Source organism: Clinocottus analis, unplaced genomic scaffold, assembly GCF_023055335.1.
Source record: "Clinocottus analis isolate CAN_PGR_092001 unplaced genomic scaffold, fCliAna1.0.p SCAF_35, whole genome shotgun sequence".
NCBI lineage: Eukaryota > Metazoa > Chordata > Actinopteri > Perciformes > Cottidae > Clinocottus > Clinocottus analis.
The window spans coordinates 500,332-518,474 of record NW_027176098.1 but is presented as its reverse complement, the minus strand read 5'-3'; the positions used below and the strand labels follow the sequence as shown (position 1 = coordinate 518,474).

The 18,143-nt window shown below is 45.6% G+C and overlaps 2 protein-coding genes across 3 annotated transcripts in view; both read left to right on the top strand.

The window, feature by feature from the left end:
- Positions 1 to 245: 245 nt before the first annotated feature.
- zfr (zinc finger RNA binding protein) lies at positions 246 to 15,605 on the top strand. Of its 2 annotated transcripts, XM_068596240.1 has the most exons (20): positions 246 to 358; positions 537 to 618; positions 3,431 to 3,701; positions 3,818 to 3,956; positions 4,172 to 4,387; positions 5,106 to 5,383; positions 5,471 to 5,680; positions 6,214 to 6,541; positions 7,178 to 7,362; positions 7,453 to 7,572; positions 7,671 to 7,816; positions 7,903 to 8,065; positions 8,658 to 8,863; positions 9,071 to 9,221; positions 9,586 to 9,727; positions 12,257 to 12,354; positions 13,316 to 13,411; positions 13,707 to 13,818; positions 14,228 to 14,325; positions 14,587 to 15,605. In XM_068596240.1, exons 1-20 carry the CDS (start codon positions 322 to 324, stop codon positions 14,767 to 14,769), a joined length of 3,261 nt encoding a protein of 1,086 aa, XP_068452341.1. In that variant the 5' UTR covers positions 246 to 321; the 3' UTR covers positions 14,770 to 15,605. The 2 variants fall into 2 exon arrangements, 1 of the variants encoding a protein (XP_068452341.1); XR_011079421.1 differs by lacking the exons at positions 12,257 to 12,354; positions 14,228 to 14,325; positions 14,587 to 15,605 and having other exon boundaries at positions 13,707 to 13,724.
- Positions 15,606 to 16,629: 1,024 nt separating this feature from the next.
- LOC137799408 (zinc finger protein 208-like) overlaps positions 16,630 to 18,143 on the top strand; it is a 9,983-nt gene continuing 8,469 nt past the window's right edge. The window contains exons 1-2 of the mRNA XM_068596199.1: positions 16,630 to 16,950; positions 17,843 to 18,143. The exon at positions 17,843 to 18,143 is cut by the window's right edge and continues 577 nt beyond it. Of these exons, the coding sequence (XP_068452300.1) occupies positions 16,728 to 16,950; positions 17,843 to 18,143 (524 nt within the window). The 5' untranslated portion in view covers positions 16,630 to 16,727. The remainder of the gene's footprint in view (positions 16,951 to 17,842) is intronic.

Below are 18,143 nucleotides of genomic sequence, written 5' to 3'. Positions count from 1 at the left end.
CTGAGGTACTTATATTTTACTTTATTAAACTACTCCATCGAGGAATTAAAATGTTATTTGTGGTTTAATAGAGTTAAGGAACAGTAAACAAACAAACAAACAAACAAACAGGGAGAACTGCATGGCCACGCGCTGCTGAAACTGAGACCATGCGCGCTCACGTCACGTGACCCTTATGCAGTTCTCAACGGGCGGCAGAGCTCGCCGTTATACCGCTTCCCTCCCTTTTCGCGCATGCGCAAAGGAGGCATTTCCGGGTACGACATGCAATACAAATACACTGGTCTCCTACACGGCCGTCGATAGATTACACCAAACCAAATGATTCCCATATGTCCAGTAGTGTCCTTCACCTATGGTGAGTATCTTTATAAACGTGGACACCTCTTTCCAAGCAGTAACGACGTGGGCTCGGGTCTTACGTACACGGGCGATATTACGATAGCGATATTAACGTTTAACGCTTAGTCCTTGGGGCGCTCGAGCCCGCTGCTAACAGTTAGCCTAGCTTCACCCTGTATGTCTGTCCTCCGCAGTGCCCAGCCGGCTTGGTGAAGATGCCAAAATGGCTACCGGCAATTACTTTGGATTTACCCACGGCGCTGCTGCCCAGTACAGGTAAGGAGTGGGCTTACACTATGGCCCTTTTTGTAGTTGTAGAAAACGTCTGTTTATTATGGAGTTATAATGTCGTGCAGTCACGTACAAGCTACACGGCTACCATTGTTCGAGCTGGGGGAGGGGGCGGTTATGGCTGCTGCTGCAGCTGAATGCGAGAGGGATTTCACACTGTACATTGGCTGCGTTTAAAAAAATAAAAATAAAACAACCTGCTTTGACGCCCTTAGTGCCCAACAGCCTTATAGGTAATGCATCCACGCGTTTTATGAAAGCACCAAAACGCTAAAGTTGCGAGGATGTTTTTTTTTTTTTTTTTACATGTCAGGTAAACCTGCTGGAAGTGATGCACCAACGTAATCCACCATCTGGAATGTGCACACTGACACTTTTGCTGGCCCCTGCGCTGCATGCTGGGTAGTTTCATGATGGTGGGTGGAGAGGAGGGGGGGGGGAGTTCAGCCAAGTGCAACTATCTGACAGCAGGAGCATGCGTCTGTTGTTTCAGTGTTATTGGAGCTTTACAATGTTGGAAGACACCTTTTAGTGCTTTTTACATTTTTATATTTATTTTTCATTTGCTCCCAAGTCTGTTTTTCACACTGCCGGGGTTCCAGCTGAAAGAACAACACATTAATTTAACCCCTAGAACACACTGAGTATAATTCACCCGGTATAATGTACCTGATAATCATCAAAATATATTAAAATACAACTGTACGAGGCAAGTTGAAGTACTCTTCTTTTATTTTACCGTATAGAACTTCTCATAAAAAGATTAACGGGTATCATGGGGTGGAAAAAAGGCACAAAATCAGGTGAAAAAATTCGTGAATTTGTAAATAAAACACAATTACAAATATAAATCCCCCAACGTTGGTGTTCCTAAGTGACCGGATCACACACACCTGTCTTTATATTCGGATGTATGAAGCTCCAGATGAAGCCGTGATATTATAAATCTGTTAATACACGCATCATCTGTGATTTCTTGCCTGCTGTCCTTCCTTCATTTGGCACTTTTAAACTGTTACTTTCAGCCTCAATTACATGTTAAACTTCTACTTATTTGTCAAAGGACACTCCTCCGTGTTTGTCATTGGGCACAAGCTGAAAACAGCTGCTTTTTAAAAAAATGTTTATATTTTTATATATATGAACACACTCACAGCCAGAATGGGACAGGCGGGGGATCCTGGGTTAAATTACCGGGTTGATAATCAGCTTAGCGTGATCACTGTTAGGGTTTTAGTTAACCTAATGATTTGGTTGACCTTGGTGTGTTGAACTCGCTCCGTGCAACAGGCCGGATGAAAAGCCTTCAGTCGTATAACGTTGCAAGAGCTGTAATAATATTAATTAAAAGGTGGTGACTACGGCGCACACTTGAAGCTCCTGGAAGACGTCCATGTTGTTGCCTTCTGTTACGTAAAGAAGGAAAAGACTTTCCTCTTTTGTTTTCTAAACTCCAAATCCTTTGCTAATCCCGGTGTATTCGTTTAACTGTTACAGCCTGTGAAATCATCAGCTTAATCATGGCCACCGGGCAAACATTTATCACGAGGTCCTTGTGTATAAACGAGCGTCAAGCTGGCACGGAACGGTATCCAACCCACACAAACTGGTAGAGATGTGCGTCGTTGTTTGCCAATTTCTCAAATTGAGTTATTGCAGATTCAGCAGCGTTCTTGTTCCTATAATCTTTCTCGTCCTATAATTTTGTAAATGGCACTGAATAAGATAAATACATTTTTTTCCAGCAACATATTTCACCTCTTCTTCAGCGAATGAGTTAAGTCTTTGGGATACCACGGTCTAGCAGCAGCCAAATACAGATGTGATCACTTCCAATATTCACAGATTTTGATCCAACAGAATATTAAGCTTAACTCCATATCTGTTGTTGTCAAACCTTTTCAAAAACGACAATTTCTGCTGTTTTTTAAAACCGTTGACTCTCCTGCCAGCACCAGTTTTTAACGGGACGGTCCGGCAGCGATCTAACGGCACATTGAAGTTAATTTATTTAACCACAATAACGCTAAATCAGACTTGTGCTAGCGTGTAGCTTTCATTTGAAACGCTACAACAATGTGAAAATAAAGAAAAAGAGAGACTGAATGTATCACTGTAGTGTTGTATTATTGAATATCGTTCAGTTATCGTGGACTGATGAGGACCAGTATTGTGTTTAACAATGATGTCGTCATATTGCCTCAGTGCATTGAGCTCTATAAAGGCCGTGTGTAACGGCCGCTGCTCTGGCGCTGTTGGAGAAACTCGCCGACGCGGCACAATCTGTGACATCGCACTTCGTTGCCTCTCGTATCACTGGCAGGTCTGATGAGTGGACCTGTACAGCGTCGTGAAAATAAACCGTGTTTTATGCATCTGACCAGACCATCGATCCCGACATGGGTCATTTCTTATCTACAACGGTTACAATATAGCATGTATTTTGGTAATTCAGTAAATATATATGAATATATGACAAACACTCATTGAAGTATAGAAAAATAGTCATCACTGTGAGCATTGCATGAAATGAAAAGGACTGAATTTTCTATTTTTAAGTACTTTATTGCCAAAAAAATAAGCTTTTCAGATACATTCGAGTTATAATCGCCTTATTATCAATTTATAATACAAACTTATACATTGCTAGCTTGTGATGCTAGTCTGTTACGCTAGCCTTTGACCTGTGATGCTAGCCTGTGACGTTAGCCTGTGATCTGCGATGCTAGCCTGTGATACTTACCTGTGATGCTAGCCTGTGACTCTGACGTTCCTGCCTTGTGTGTCGCTCTGCCAGTCAGCAGCCGACCGCCTACACGCACCCGACCACGGTGGCCAGCTACACGGTCCATCAAGCGCCCGTGGCGGCACACACCGTGGCGGCGGCCTATGCGCCCACCGCGGGCACGGTTGCCGTGGCCAGGCCGGCGCCCGTCTCGGTAGCGGCCGCTACCGCGGCGGCTTACGGGGGGTACCAGCCGGCCCACGCGGCGACCGACTACGGCTACCCTCAGCGCCAGCCAGAAGTCCCCCCGCCGCCGCCACCGGTCACCTCGCAGAACTACCAGGTAACGCCGCCGGTTTCTGCCACAGAGCTCCACGAATCAAAAGGCCTCGTACTCAACACTTCACGTGATGAATCTTCTCACCGCTGACCCTCTGTTTTTGTTTTCCCCGTCGGCAGGACACCTACTCGTACGTCCGGTCCACAGCTCCCGCGGTGACGTACGACAGCAAGCAGTACTACCAACAGGCCACAGCCACCGCGGCCGTCGCTGCTGTGCAGCCACAAGCCAGCGTGGTGGATTCCTACTACCAGACAGGTACGCTGAACGCACACCCCATGAATCTTGCCACACTTGTACCCAACATTATTCAAATGACCCCAGTGGTTGCAGAGATAGTTTGCAATCTTCAAAGAAAGAGCTTAAAAATAGGGTGGTTTCCAAAAAGGTTAAGTTAAAAGTTAAGCGAGGTAATTCAACTTTTACTTTCAGATTGATTGTTGAGCTCTGTGCGTGTCTTGTGTGTCTTCCAGCCCCTAAACCAGGATACAGCCAGGGGGTGACGTCGTACACCCAGAGCCAGCAGAGTCGGCAGGTGACCGTGATAAAGCCGGCGGCTCCCAGTCCGGCCTCGTCCACTTTCTCCATCTACCCGGTGACGTCCACCGTCCAGCCGGTGGCCGCCGCCTCCGTGGTCCCGTCTTACTCCCAGAGCCCGACCTACAGCACCAACGCTGTCACCTACTCTGGTGAGCCTTCGTTCTAGTTTTTAAAGTAAAGCTAGTACGTTGAAATTGGTATCGAGTCGCTATCTATAATACATACACACAGAGCATCACCTGTAACCATTTATAAAGCGTCTGTAGAGTCTTGTAGGGTTCTTACGGTCATGGAATTATAAAATGGTTATTTCCAGACCTGGAGAAGTCCTTGAAAAAAAAAAAAAACCCAAATGTGTCGAAAAAGTCATGGAAATGTGGTTAAAAGTCATGAAAATCCACTGGCCAGGATGTGTATGAACCCTGCCTTGGCAGTCGTACTTTGAGCTAAATGCTAACATGCTGATGTTAGTTAGGTTTCATATCATATCACAATCGTCGCCAACCTTTTAGTTTATTACCTAAAACGTGCTTATTTGTGCTAACTAGCACTAAACGCTAAGTATACACCCACAATGTGCTTCAGCTCTTTAACTCATCTTCTTTTCTAACCACGCGAGCAGCACGTCTTTAGAGATGGCCGCAAAAAAAGGAATATCTCTTCACGACAATGTGATGGATTGTTGCAACATTTGGCGTTCCCTTCAAGCCTCACGGGCATCATCGAAGTTAGCATGCGACGATGCTAAAACAAGATGGCGAAGATGTTTGAAACGATGCACACAGACCTCTGCTTTGCTGTTTCCTGGAGTCTGTTTGGAAAAGGCTTCAACATGAATGACGGAGCCCTCGGTCCCTCTTCCTCCAGGTACTTCGTACTCGGGCTACGAGGCGGCGGTTTACTCGGCGGCCTCCAGCTACTACCACCAGCAGCAGCAGCAGCAACAGCAGCAGCAGCAGCAGCACCAACAGCAGCAGCAGCAAAAGCAGGCCGTGGCGGCCGTGGCGGCAACGGCGGCTTGGACGGGCAACACCTTCACCAAGAAACCTCCGTTCCAGAGCAAGCAGCTCCGGCCCAAGCAGCCGCCCAAACCCCCGCAGATCCACTACTGCGACGTCTGTAAGATCAGCTGTGCCGGCCCGCAGGTGAGTCCGCCGGCGTCACGTCAGCACCTTTTTGTGCAGGATGGACGATAATGAGTCTTTTTTTTTTTTCCCCTCTAAACGCGTCAGACCTACAAGGAGCACCTCGAGGGCCAGAAGCACAAGAAGAAGGAAGCGGCGCTGAAGGTTTCCCAGAGCAGCAGCGGAGGCGGCGGCGGCAGCGCCGGAGGGGCGTTGGCTCGCAACGCCCAAAACCAACTGCGCTGCGAGCTCTGCGACGTTTCCTGCACCGGCGCCGACGCCTACGCCGCACACATCCGCGGAGCCAAACACCAGAAGGTGAGGGCGAGGGCGCCGGAGGTGCTGCTCCCTCGCCAGAGGACGCAGCTCCATCGCTCTTTGAGTCTAGGCTTAAAGGGAACATTTCATGTAGAGATAAGGTTTTTTTTTTATGCTAAAACTCTTTTATTATTCCTTTTTGATCGGACGACTGAAAAGATCTTTTGTCACGGCACATTTAGTTGTGGTTTTTTGATTTAACTTGAGCATCTTTTTGTCTGTTATGTGTCTTGTTTCATACGGCATTTCCTGGTGTTTGTTCTTGTAATGGGATTTTTGTCTGTTATGCATCTATCTATCGATCTATCTATCCATCTGTCTATCTGAGATTTAGCATTTTGAAGATCTTTTTGATAATTTGCTGCAATATTCTGCATGATAACGATTCTCGGTCGACTCGTAGTACAAATAAAATGTTGAATTCTTGGTCTACCGCTTTGTCCTTGACCTTGTGCCTTCTGAAACGTCCCGTGAACTCTCTCTCTCTTTCTCTTTCTTTCTCTCTCTTTCTCTCTCTCTCTCTCTTCGTCCAGGTCGTGAAGCTTCACACCAAACTCGGTAAGCCCATCCCCTCCACCGAGCCCAGCATGGTGACTCAGACGTCGTCCTCCACCACCTCGGCTTCCAATAAGACCGCCACGTCCACCCTGACCAGCTCCGGCGCCGGCGGCTCTCTGTGCGCGGCGGCCTCCTCCTCCTCCGCCTCCTCCACCAGCAGCTCCAGCTCCGCCTACCTGAAAACCGGCAGCGTGGTCGGCGGCGGCATGGCGGGCGTCAAGAACCCGTCGAGCAACAGCCTCTCCGCCGCCAACTCGGCCTCGGCCGGGAAGAAAGTCAGCGCCCCGAAGATCAACTTTGTCGGTGAGTCGGTTTATAATCCTGCTTTGTGATTGGTCAGGAACGGTCCTGCTGATTTATTTATTTATTTATTTGGGAAAAAAAGACATTAAAAACTTTTTTTTTATAAAAAATGAAAAAAGCAAAACTTTTTTTAAAATAACTTTAAAAAAATATATATATATTTTTAAATGTTTTTCTTTTTTTATAATTTATTTTTTATTTAAAACACTTTTTAAAAATGTTTTTAATTTTTTTTTTTTTTTTTTAATTTAAAACATTTTTAAAATGTATTTATTTAGCACAATTAAAACAAAATACCAGTACAGGAAGAGACAAAAATCCAAATGGGCCTCTTTCAATCCTCCACCTATACAATATTTACATTTTACAAATATACAAACCTAAAATTAAAAATGAATAAGATAAAGAACAAAAGAAAAAGAAAGAAAAATGTAATTATGTCGAGTGTAAAAGTAAGCTATAAATGTCGATATAACAGCTAAAACAAGAAAGACATGAACACAAATACATAAAAAAAACTCTTTACTAAACAGTAATTCCACTTTTCTTTTAGCTGATGTTTGAAACACAATACAGAGCGACATTTCTTTGTCGGTTGTAAAAAGTATTCACCTCGGCGTGCGTTCCTGACCGCAGGTGGAAACAAGCTGCAGACCACAGTGAAGACGGAGGAGGCCAAAGCGGAGGCGTCCAAGCCCGCGGCGCCGTCCCCGAGCGCTCACGACTCCTCCAAGAGCGACGCCTCGGACTCTCTGTCCACGTCGGCCTTGGCGGCGCTGCAGAGCGACGTCCAGCCGGTCGGGCACGACTACGTCGAGGAGGTACGCTCTTCTTTTTTTTTTTAACGGCGCTGACTCGTGAGCTTAAAACTGAGCGCATTAACACGGACCCCTCCCCCTCTTTGTTCCCAGGTCCGAAACGACGAAGGCAAAGTCATCCGCTTCCACTGCAAGCTGTGTGAATGTAGCTTCAACGACCCGAATGCAAAGGAAATGCATCTAAAAGGTCGAAGGCATCGCCTGCAGTACAAGGTGTGTACGCTGCAGGATTCTCCTCTTAAACATGAAGAGATGTATCAGAAGAAAAAAGTGTTTTTTAACCGTGTTCACGCGTTTTTTTTGTTTTGCAGAAAAAAGTGAACCCCGACCTGCAGGTGGAGGTGAAGCCCAGCATCCGAGCCCGGAAGATTCAGGAGGAGAAGATGAGGAAGCAGATGCAGAAAGAGGAGTACTGGAGGAGAAGAGAAGAGGAGGAGCGCTGGAGGATGGAGATGCGGTACGGTCGCGGCAACAAGAGAACAGCAGGCGGAGGCGTGTCAGTTTAGGATGGAGATGGAGACCAGCTGCGTGTGTGTTTTTCAGGCGTTACGAAGAAGACATGTACTGGAGGCGCATGGAGGAGGAGCACCACTGGGACGACCGGCGGCGCATGCCAGACGGAGGGTATCCACAGGGGCCTCCCGGGCCTCCGGGTCTGCTCGGAGTCCGGCCCGGCATGCCCGGCCTGCAGCCTCAGGGTCCTGTGGTGAGGCTTTAACATGTTGTATCCCATATGTTCTGTATCATTGGGGCTGTGCAGTGTGGCTGCTCCTGGCCCAGTGACGGTAGTTTCCATATAGCAGAATACAGAACAGTCAAACGTAACGCTGGAGACAAACTGCGATATTAAATATGGGAAATATCAATACAAAACTACGAATAGTCCGACTATACGGCTATTTTAATAATACTTACTTTGAAACCCTCTAATTTACTTCACATTTATAGATGAATTGTTGACACAGGATTACAAACGAGTATGTTAAATATTCTCCTGACGCATGCAGTTTTCAGCAAAAAAAGATGTGTGCTTGTTTGAAAGTCTTTCCTAAAAATTAGCATTATATTGCATAGGAAATATTGTCCATCCCTGTACTTTAAATGACTAGAATTGGGGGAAAATAAGGTAATAAACAGCTAGCGTAGAGCTAGCAGCAGCGCTAGCTGGCTACATTGGGAAGCTAGCCAGCTTGTAACCCGACTTTTATGGTAATTTCTTTCCGTTAACAAACAGACCTTGAGCTTAAAACGTCCCTTTTTAAAAAAACAAACCTTTTGAAATCTTTTCTGTCCTCCAGCCTCCGCGCCGGCCCGACTCCTCGGACGACCGCTACGTCATGACCAAGCACGCGGCCATCTACCCCTCGGAGGACGAGCTGCAGTCCATCCAGAAGATCGTGTCGATCACGGAGCGCGCCCTCAAGCTGGTCTCGGACATCATCACGGACCAGGACAAGACCAAGGAGGAGGAGGACAAGGAGGAGAAGGAGCCCACTAAAGACAGGTTGGGACCGACTAGCGATCGAGCGAATGTTCGGCTGTTCCTTTTGGCTTCGAGATGCTTTTTCTTTACCGAGGAAAAGCGATTTGGTCGTGTGGACTTCGCCCATTCAGACGCGCGGTATCCACCTTTTGACGGTGATTTCACTCCCCAGGACGCTGACGTGTTCATTTGTTTTTTTCTCCTCCTCCACGTTGCGCGACCGTCCAGAGCCCTGAAGGGAGTGATGCGGGTCGGCGTCCTGGCCAAAGGCTTGCTGCTCCGCGGGGACAAGAACGTCAACCTGGTGCTGCTCTGCTCCGAGAAGCCCACCCAGAGCCTCCTCGCCCGCATCGTGGAGCACCTCCCCAAGCAGCTCACAGTACTGTCTCCACCAACAGCGCAGCGCTTCGTCCATGCTTCTTTCTTCAGTGGCCATTTTAATAGGACACGTCTCGCTCAATTGTACCGACAACGTGGTGGAATTTAAACGCTTGAGCCCGGCCGAAAGATTACATTTAACCAGATTGAGAGGATTATTTCTAAATTTGTAGTCTTAAGATGTGACTTCAAAGGAATGCAGACACATTAAAGAACTTTTTCTAATAAGATAATGGAGCGTATGCAGGCGGCAAAGAGCGTAGCTTAGCATCAAGAGACTGCACCTGATGGTGGCCACTGAGGAGAGCTGCTGCTCACCTTTTTAAGACGAGACCCAAATAATACAACGTTTCCGTTTCTTCCAGATCGTGACGCCGGATAAATACGAGGTCAGCGGCTCCGCCCAGGAGGCCGCCATCGTCCTGACGTCCTGCACCGAGCCCAAGATGCGAGTGACGATCACACTGACGTCGCCCGTCATCAGGGAGGAAAGCGGCCGGGACGGAGGTTTGGAAAAAAAAAAAAAAAAAAGGAGAAAGAAAGAAACTCCATCACAGCCCCTCCCCTCCTCCTCCTCTCTCCCCCATTGCACCTCCTCTCTTGTCTCTCTGCTATCTCTCTATGAAAATCTGTCTCAGGATGTCTGTCAGAGCCCTGAAGAGCGCCGTCCTGCTGGCACGCAACACAAACCTTCTCAATCCGTCCCGCGCGCGTTCATTTTTGATTTTTATCTTTTTGTGTGTAAAATCGTAAATGAACGTCAGGGCGTCACATTCAGCCGTGGTCTCTCCCCTGCAGGCTCTGTGGCGCTCAGTTTCTGGCCTGCACAAATTTTATTAATTTTTTTTAACCACCTTTTTTGTTTTGTTTTAACTAAACCATTGACTATAATTTTTTTATATTTTTTTTAATTATTTTTTTTATAGATAATCTGCTTTTTACTGGCCTTTTTTTATTCTCAAATCTAAAAAAACAAACAAGGGTCTGATCACTTCTAGTGTCGGATGTGCCAGCAGTATTGCTCTTAGGCTTTTTTATTTTAATTTCTTTGCTCTTACCTCTCAGATGCTATCTTTATCCTCTTTTTTTAAACTGAGCATGACCAGTGTTTGCATTGTGTTAAGTCTAGTTAATCCCAGGTGAGATTCTATTTTGTTTCCTGTGTTCCAGGGGATTCTGTGTCCATTTTACCGCTTGCCGCCATAACCAACATAACCAATGGGAGACGTGCGTTACAGTATCGCTCCTCCGAATCTCCTTTTGAGATGAGGAGACTAAAAAAAGAAAGAAAAAAAAGACTTTCTGCATAAAAAAAACAAACTAAATAGACAACAGCAAACCTTCTGTTCCTCAAGTTTAATTTGGAATTTTATTTGACCTTTTTGCAACCTTTTCCTTTATTTTAGTTCCTTTTCTTGTTGTTGATAAAATCCAGATTTGGCAGAGGAAATTGGATGTTTACATTCCCACAGGAAACAAATCCTCCTTTTGTTCACCGGTGAACGAGCGCTCTCCATGCTGAAGTTCCCCCTGTTCTGAAAGTGCTCCCCTGAGTTGATTGACAGCCTCCCTCACACACACACACACACATGCATACGACCCAAAAAATGACCTATTGTCGTAATGGAAAGATAAGGAAACAAATCCTTTTATTTAAAGATGGACCATTTATCTTTTTTCCCATGAGACTTAATTGAAGATGATCAATCATGACATCCAGGGGAGTATCGTTAAAGTTCAGGCTCAGAAGGTCACGACAGAGGAATCTTTGGATGGACCTGAGAAACTGCCTTCTTGGTGTACAATGATCGTTGGGGTCTTATTCCTTTAGGTATGCATGCAGTGATATCCTAACCCCTTTTGTTTGCTGGTAGTTCTCATGGTTTTTGTTTTTCCTCTTCTTCAGCACCCATTGCTTCCTCTTTTGTATCCATAGTTTACAAGTCCAGCACAAAAGATTTTCCTTGGAACGACAAAAAAACAACAATATATATATATTTTTGTTCCCAGTACATTGTCTCTCATCAGAGGTTTAGTAGAGCCCAACCGCTTTCGGAAGGATTTTTGACCAAGGTTTTCTCACATCCCAAAAACTTTGCCACACCTACTATTGCCGTGCCACTTCAAGAAAAAAGAAAGAAAGAGGGGAGTTAAAAACAACAGATCAGGATTAGCCGTTAGCTCTTTTTCTTTATTTCTGCAATGAGTTTCCCAGCGCTTGAAAAGATACTCAAATGAAACATTACATCACCGAGGTCACGGTACGCTTTTAAGGTTTACCTGATCGCCAACGATACCGGCCTCCGAACATCTGAGCATCTGAGAGCCTTTTAGATTGAAGGGCTTTCCAAAACGCATCTATTTGTCCATGTTGAGTACCGGAAAAGTCGGGTTTACGAGCCGCTCCTAGCTTTCGGTGGGAGTCCACCGCTGTAGCAAGCTAGCGCTGCTGCTAGCTCACCCGCTGTAGCGAGCTAGCGCTGCTGCTCCTCACTATCTGCTAGCTGATGCTAGCTGCTGCCCGCGTCGAGCCGGCGCTCGACGCCGTTGTCGGGGAGCTAGCGAAAACCTAGCGGGGAGCTAGTCCAAGCTAGCGGGGAGCTAGTCCAAGCTAGCGAAGACCTAGCGAGGGTGTTAGTGGGAAGCTAGCAGCAACACTAGCGGGGAGGCAGCAGCGCTAGCTGGCTACAGCTGGGAGCTAGCGGACACACCCACCGAAGGGAGTCGCGGCTTGTAACCCGACTCTTGCGTTAAATGAACCGCATCGCTGTGATAGAGACGCAGACTGACGGTGTGTGTTGGTTTGTCAGCTTTTCAACGTCGGTAGCTTTTTTATTTTTTTTTCATTTCTTTTATCGGGAGGGGGAGGGGGGAAGAAGGGAAAAAAGAAAATGGCGACCAATTGTACCGGTTGCCCCAGAGAGAGAGAGAGAGACATTGGTATGTGTGGCAATGTGTTTGTTCTCTGCCAGCCTCAGCTGACCTGGTCAAACACCCATTCCTCACCTTTTTTTGACACTTCAAATCCATTTTTAGATGTAACCTCGGGTTTGGTGAAAGACCCAGCGGACGTCTTGGACAGGCAAAAATGCCTTGACGCTCTGGCTGCTCTGCGCCACGCTAAGTGGTTCCAGGTTCGGACCATCATTTTACTTTCCTTATTGTAGCCTTATGAGATGCAGTATTCACTTGTTTAGGCCTTTTTTTACTCGTGTTTTACACATTTTGCTTTTTGGATTGTTACAGCAATGAGGAAAACTATCACTATTTGAAGCAACAACAAACATATTCAAGGATGCCACCTCATAAATAAATACAACACAGATCTGGTTAACGTTCATATGCATCAATTGTGATTCTTAAGTTCATTTGAAACTCATGAAAAAAAATCTAAAACACACATATTCTAGCGAATAACTGGCATCCTTGTATTCTCTTTCCAATTGTTCTAAGTATATATAGATGTATTCAGTCCCATGTGATTCCATAAGGCTGCACAATAACTTGCACACAGTTGTGCCATCAAGAAGTGCTTTCATGTTACACGTTTGTATTGTTTATTCTCTCTCTATATATATAAAATTATATATTTAGTAGAATAGGGATTGAGAGAAAAAGGAACATCTGAGTAGTTTCCTGTGATTCTGCTCGCCGAGCACAAGCACAGGCAAAGTAAAGCAGATCTCCTCTGCTCTTTCAGTCCCTATACTCTCCTCACAGGTGGCCTCTTGTACTTTGTTTTCTTTTTAAAGTACCTGTTTGTGAGATACCTGAGACAAACCCAGAGGGGGAGGAGGAGGAGGGGGGGTCAGGGTTTAGAAGATGCCAAGTTCTCAATTCTTGTGCATCTTGCAAACTTTGAACTCCCCTTTTTTTTACTTACTAACTGTGAGGTACAAGACTACTGGGAATGGCAGCTGATTGCAAGCTCTTTAAAGGCTCACACACGCACACACACACCTCCAAACCATACTCAAGCTTCCATTATGCACAGTAGTGTTTGGACCTCTGTGAGAGAGCTGATTCACTTGTTTGGTTCCATCTCTTGTCCCCTCCTTGTCACGCCGTAAAACCTAAACTTTATTGCGTCAAAAGGCTAGAGCCAACGGCCTTCAGTCCTGCGTGATCATCATCCGGATCCTGCGAGACCTCTGCCAGCGAGTTCCCACGTGGTCTCCCTTCCCGGGATGGGTGAGTATGGAAGACTAAAATAAGCAAAAGAAAACGTTGAGTAGTTATTGTCCTGAGGGACACCTTTTTAAATGTTTTCAAACGCATTATTTACCTGTTTGAGTCATGTGAGGAGGCAGTAGATGCAAAAACAATAACTGTACGGTTTGAGGTTTGTTTTTGGGGTTGGAGGTAATCAAGTGACCGACGCCAGCGTGTAACTGAAGCCTGTGTTCGTATTTTACTGATACAAAAACCCACAGCTTGACATGTTCAGCGGCTAGCTGTGAGCTAACCCTCCCTGTCCCCTCTGCAGGCCATGGAGCTGCTCGTGGAGAAAGCCATCAGCAGCGCCTCGGCCCCGCTCAGCCCGGGCGACGCTCTGAGACGCATCTTTGAATGCATCTCCTCTGGGATCTTACTCCCCGGTGAGATGTTGTTTCTCTGTTTCATTGGTTCTCGCTACACTGGTCGCTACACTATTTGCGACACTTGTTGCTACAATTGTAGCAACAAGTGTTGCGACACTTGTTGCTCCACTCTTTTTACCAAACAAATGCTAAAAACTTTATTTTTGTGCCGAAGCAGAAATAGCTTGATTTTGACTGTTGGGCTAACTGTTAGCTTAGGCGTTAGCTTAGCTTTGCACACACACACACACACACACACACACACACACACACACACACACACAGAGTGGAAACAAGAGGACACGACTTACCTGGTCGTGTATAAACAAGATGCTCGTATAACTCTTCCTCTCAAGCTTATGAATCAAGATCCAGAGTACACTGAAAAATATAATTTTTCTTTTTTTTCCCCCTCTTCTTTGAACAGGTGGGCCAGGTTTGGTGGATCCTTGTGAAAAGAGGCCTGTGGATACCCTCACGACGATGGGGGAGCAGCAGAGGGAGGACATCACCTCCAGCGCCCAAGTACGAACTCCTGACTTTCATTGTGTTGCTTTTGTCTGAGTTGCGTGTCCTTGTGTAGCTTCATGCTGCTCACTGACGTTATTGGAGGTAGGTGTGTCTTATTGAAAGAGGGCGTGTCTTATAGAAGGTGGGCGTGTCTTATAGAAGGTAGGCATGTCTTATTGAAGGTGGGCGTGTCTTATTTTGTGCAACAACAAAAATAGTCGTTTCCTGCCTCTGGTTTCTTTTAGTTTTGAATGTCCCTCCTGTGTCTCCCTGCAGTTCGCTCTGAGGCTCCTGGCGTTCCGTCAGATCCACAAGGTTCTGGGCATGGACCCGCTGCCGCAGATCAACCCTCGCTTCAACGTCCGCAACAGCCGCAAGCGGCGCCACGACAACAGCGAGGGCACCGACAGCTTCGAGGCCGAAGGCAAGAAGGACAAGAAGGACTACGAGAGCTTCTGATGCGGCCGCTCGCGTCCTCCGCCGGCTGTTGTTTCTTTTTGTTTTCTTCCTTTTTAAATAAGCTACAGATGTTTCAGTGTAACCGCAGCCTCACTCTGCTCTGTACTACACAAACCAAAATGTCCGGTTGTGTACTGTTTTAGTTGTAGAGTTCTTCAAGTTTTGGCTTCAATAGAAAACGCAGTTTTTACTCTCGACATCTGGAGCGGAGGAGTCGTCGGAGGTAGACTGTGTTGTTGTTGTTGTTCTCCATGTAAAGCATTCATTTGGCCAACTAAATTGTTTTGTTCTCTTTAGTTCATTTTGAATATGAATAACCGTGCTTAACGCAAGTGATGTTGGATGCTGTGGTCTTGTTGAGTCTCAATGCTCGGCTACACTTAACCATGAAGAAACTAAAAAACAAATAAAAAATAGACCTGCACAGAGATTCAGAAGAACTTTAACTGTTGATAGCTCTTTGTTCGTAGTGACGTTGTCAGCCCTGATGTGGTTTTATGTCCTTTCATTTTCATATATATATGGAAGTATTTGTATAATCTTTAAATAGATAAAAAACAACTAAAAACTACGCTTTGGTTTGTGGAAAACGTGTTCACTTTGCGCACCCTCTTTGTTTCGCTTTTAAAATGTTTTTTTGTTCCTCCTTTTTAAAAAAAGAAAGGAAAAAAAAAGAATCTTTATGGGCTTGCTTGCCTTTTACTTTGGTTAGGTGCTAAATTAAGTTCAATACTGGAGATGAGAACAGGCGTCTGGACGGGAACACGGAGAGGAGGGAGCAGAATAAACACATTTCCAGATTGAGTGTGTTCTTGTTTTCTCTCGTTTCTCTGCAGGATATTTCTTTCAGAAATGTTCCAGCTATCAGTAGCCCCGTCTGACTCGTGGTGTTCCCCAAGGCTCCATACTCGGCCCCCTGTAGTTTATGTGTGTGTTGTCACACAGCGTAGACGAGAAGGAATTTATTTCTGTTCTTTGCAAAGTTTCAAGAACCATTCATCTTTCTCCGTTGTCACAGACCGACAAACAAAATGTTCTACAAAATATTTAAGTCCATTTTGCCATGCAAACAATGCAACGTCATAAGAGACAATCCATATGTATAATATGCTATAAAGTTGTACAATAAAAACATGGTAAAGCATACCATGCAAATATAGAACTATTGTAAAATATGCCATAAAATCATATAGAATGGTGTGAATATGAAATAAATCATCAGAAACACATTACAGTATAGTGTGCCATGGAAATGTTGTAACTGTCATAAACAATGTATAAAAAATAAAAGATCATAGCTCAGATTAATGAAAGGTTATTGTACACAAAGCTGAAGTATAGAAAGCCATGAGATTAATAAACAAGTCATACATATATTATAGAACGCCTTGAATAAAGTACAGTGTTATATAACACTACACTATGATTTACATAATGACTTAAATATGAAACGTATCATAGATTTATGCCAAAAAGATATATTAGTATAATATGCAATTAGTCATAACATGACGTAATATATATATTACCGTTTTTGGGCCTTTTTGTCGGCACAGCATTAAATATTTTAATATACAAATACGATACCGTGTATATACTTCATATACATATACGGTATATATTACGTCACATATATACGTCACATAATGTGACATTTAAAATTTAAAAAGTATATATTTAAAATACAAATCTGTTTTTTGGCTTGTAAACTTACGTGTGTATAGAATTTAGAAAGAATCAATAGATTTAAGAAAAATAAAATAAAAATAAAAACAACGAACCCACTTCCGCCAGCAGCGAGCGTTCCCCTTTCAACCGGAGTCACACCGTAAAGTGTCCGGCGGAAGTCGGAACAGGAACGACAACACCGCGGACCGCTTGTTCTCTCTCTCTCTCCTCGGCTACAGCCGGCGTGATTTTAAAGCCTACAGCAAAAACAAATCACGTCGAAACAAAAGATGTCGTCCGCCTTCTGCTTCAGAGACTTCGTGACCGAGCGGCTGAGCGCGGCCGCGGACGAGATCCTGTGCGTGTTCGAGAAAGCCGTGCTCGTGTACGAGGAGGAGATCGAGCGGCAGCGCAGACTGCTGGACGTCGTCCTGAAGCCCGTCATCAAGCTGCACAAGAGAAGTCCGTCACGGCGAGAGCCGAGGCCGAGCCGCGGGTTCCTGCTCCCTGCGGGTTCCTCTGGGTTCCTTTATGTTCCCTTTGTGTTCCTCTAGGTTCCCTCTGGGTTCCTTTGTGTTCCCTTTGTGTCCCTCTAGGTTCCCTCTGGGTTCCTTTTATGTTCCCTCTGTGTTCCTCTGTGTTCCCTCCGTGTTCCTCTGTGTGTTCTAGTTCAGCTGTTACACTTTAATGTCATGTATTACTGCTCCACGTGGCCGTGTCCTCCACTAATGTGCTGTTTAACGGGTCGTTCTGCACTGGGAGGTCACGTGGTGCTGATCAACCGGGTTTCGGCGATGAACCCCCTGTGAAATATTGTTTTCAGCAATATTGACCAGAGCAAAGCCTTGTTTCTTTTTAATATAGAATATATACAATTCAGTTCATGAACTTGCACTCAAATTTGATTTAATATGTACGAGAACCACGAAGCTTGAGGGTCCAGTTTGCCAAGAACAGCTGGGTTATTTTATTATTATTATTATTAGATAGTTATTACTATTAATGATTGTTTGTGTACATGGTGGTATTGCTATGTTTACATGTAAAAAAAAACAACACTGATATATATTTGTACAGTACTTTTCATACAGGGTCTGTACATTTAAACAAAATTAATCAAAACAAAACATTCTTTACAGAGGAAATCGGTCTGAACAAAGCATCACAAGTATAATAAATACACAATGTGACGCTGCCTCTTTGGGTTTATGCTGTAATACATCAGGAGCAGAAGTGTTGGGGATGTTTACAAAGTAAAAGGACTTTCACGTCACTTCTGGACGCCCTGCAGCCAGAGCGGCACAGCTGAGAGTGACGTGCTCTCTCTTAGTTTGGTTCTGCTTCACAGAGTTCTGGAGTCTTTGTCTTCAAACCCACTAACGCTGCTCCTGTCCTCTCCTCTCAGAGATCACGCAGCTGTCCGTCCACCACGACGAGGTTCTCGCCGAGCACCAGCTCTGCGTTCAGGAGAGCGGCTCCGGTCTCGGCCCGGAGGACCAGGAGCCCCCTCGGATTAAAGAGGAACCGGAGGAACCGCGCACCGCCAGCGAGGGCGAGCAGGAGGCCGACGACGACGAGGATGACGACGCGCTCTCGGATCCGCTGACCGACCTCTCGATCCCCGCGATCGAATCCGAGTCCGACCGCGAGGGTTCGGGTTCTGGTTCTGGTTCGGGCGCGTCCGGACCGAACGGGGGCGATGGCGA

What these genes read in the sequence shown, in the direction of transcription:
- zfr (XM_068596240.1), top strand. Translation starts at nt 322, where the DNA reads ATGATTCCCATATGTCCAGTAGTGTCCTTCACCTATG. An exon ending in CGCTGGAGGATGGAGATGCG is followed by an intron (nt 7,817 to 7,902) that starts GTACGGTCGCGG and finishes TGTGTTTTTCAG; the next exon opens with GCGTTACGAAGAAGACATGT. An exon ending in GGTCTCCCTTCCCGGGATGG is followed by an intron (nt 13,412 to 13,706) that starts GTGAGTATGGAA and finishes TCCCCTCTGCAG; the next exon opens with GCCATGGAGCTGCTCGTGGA.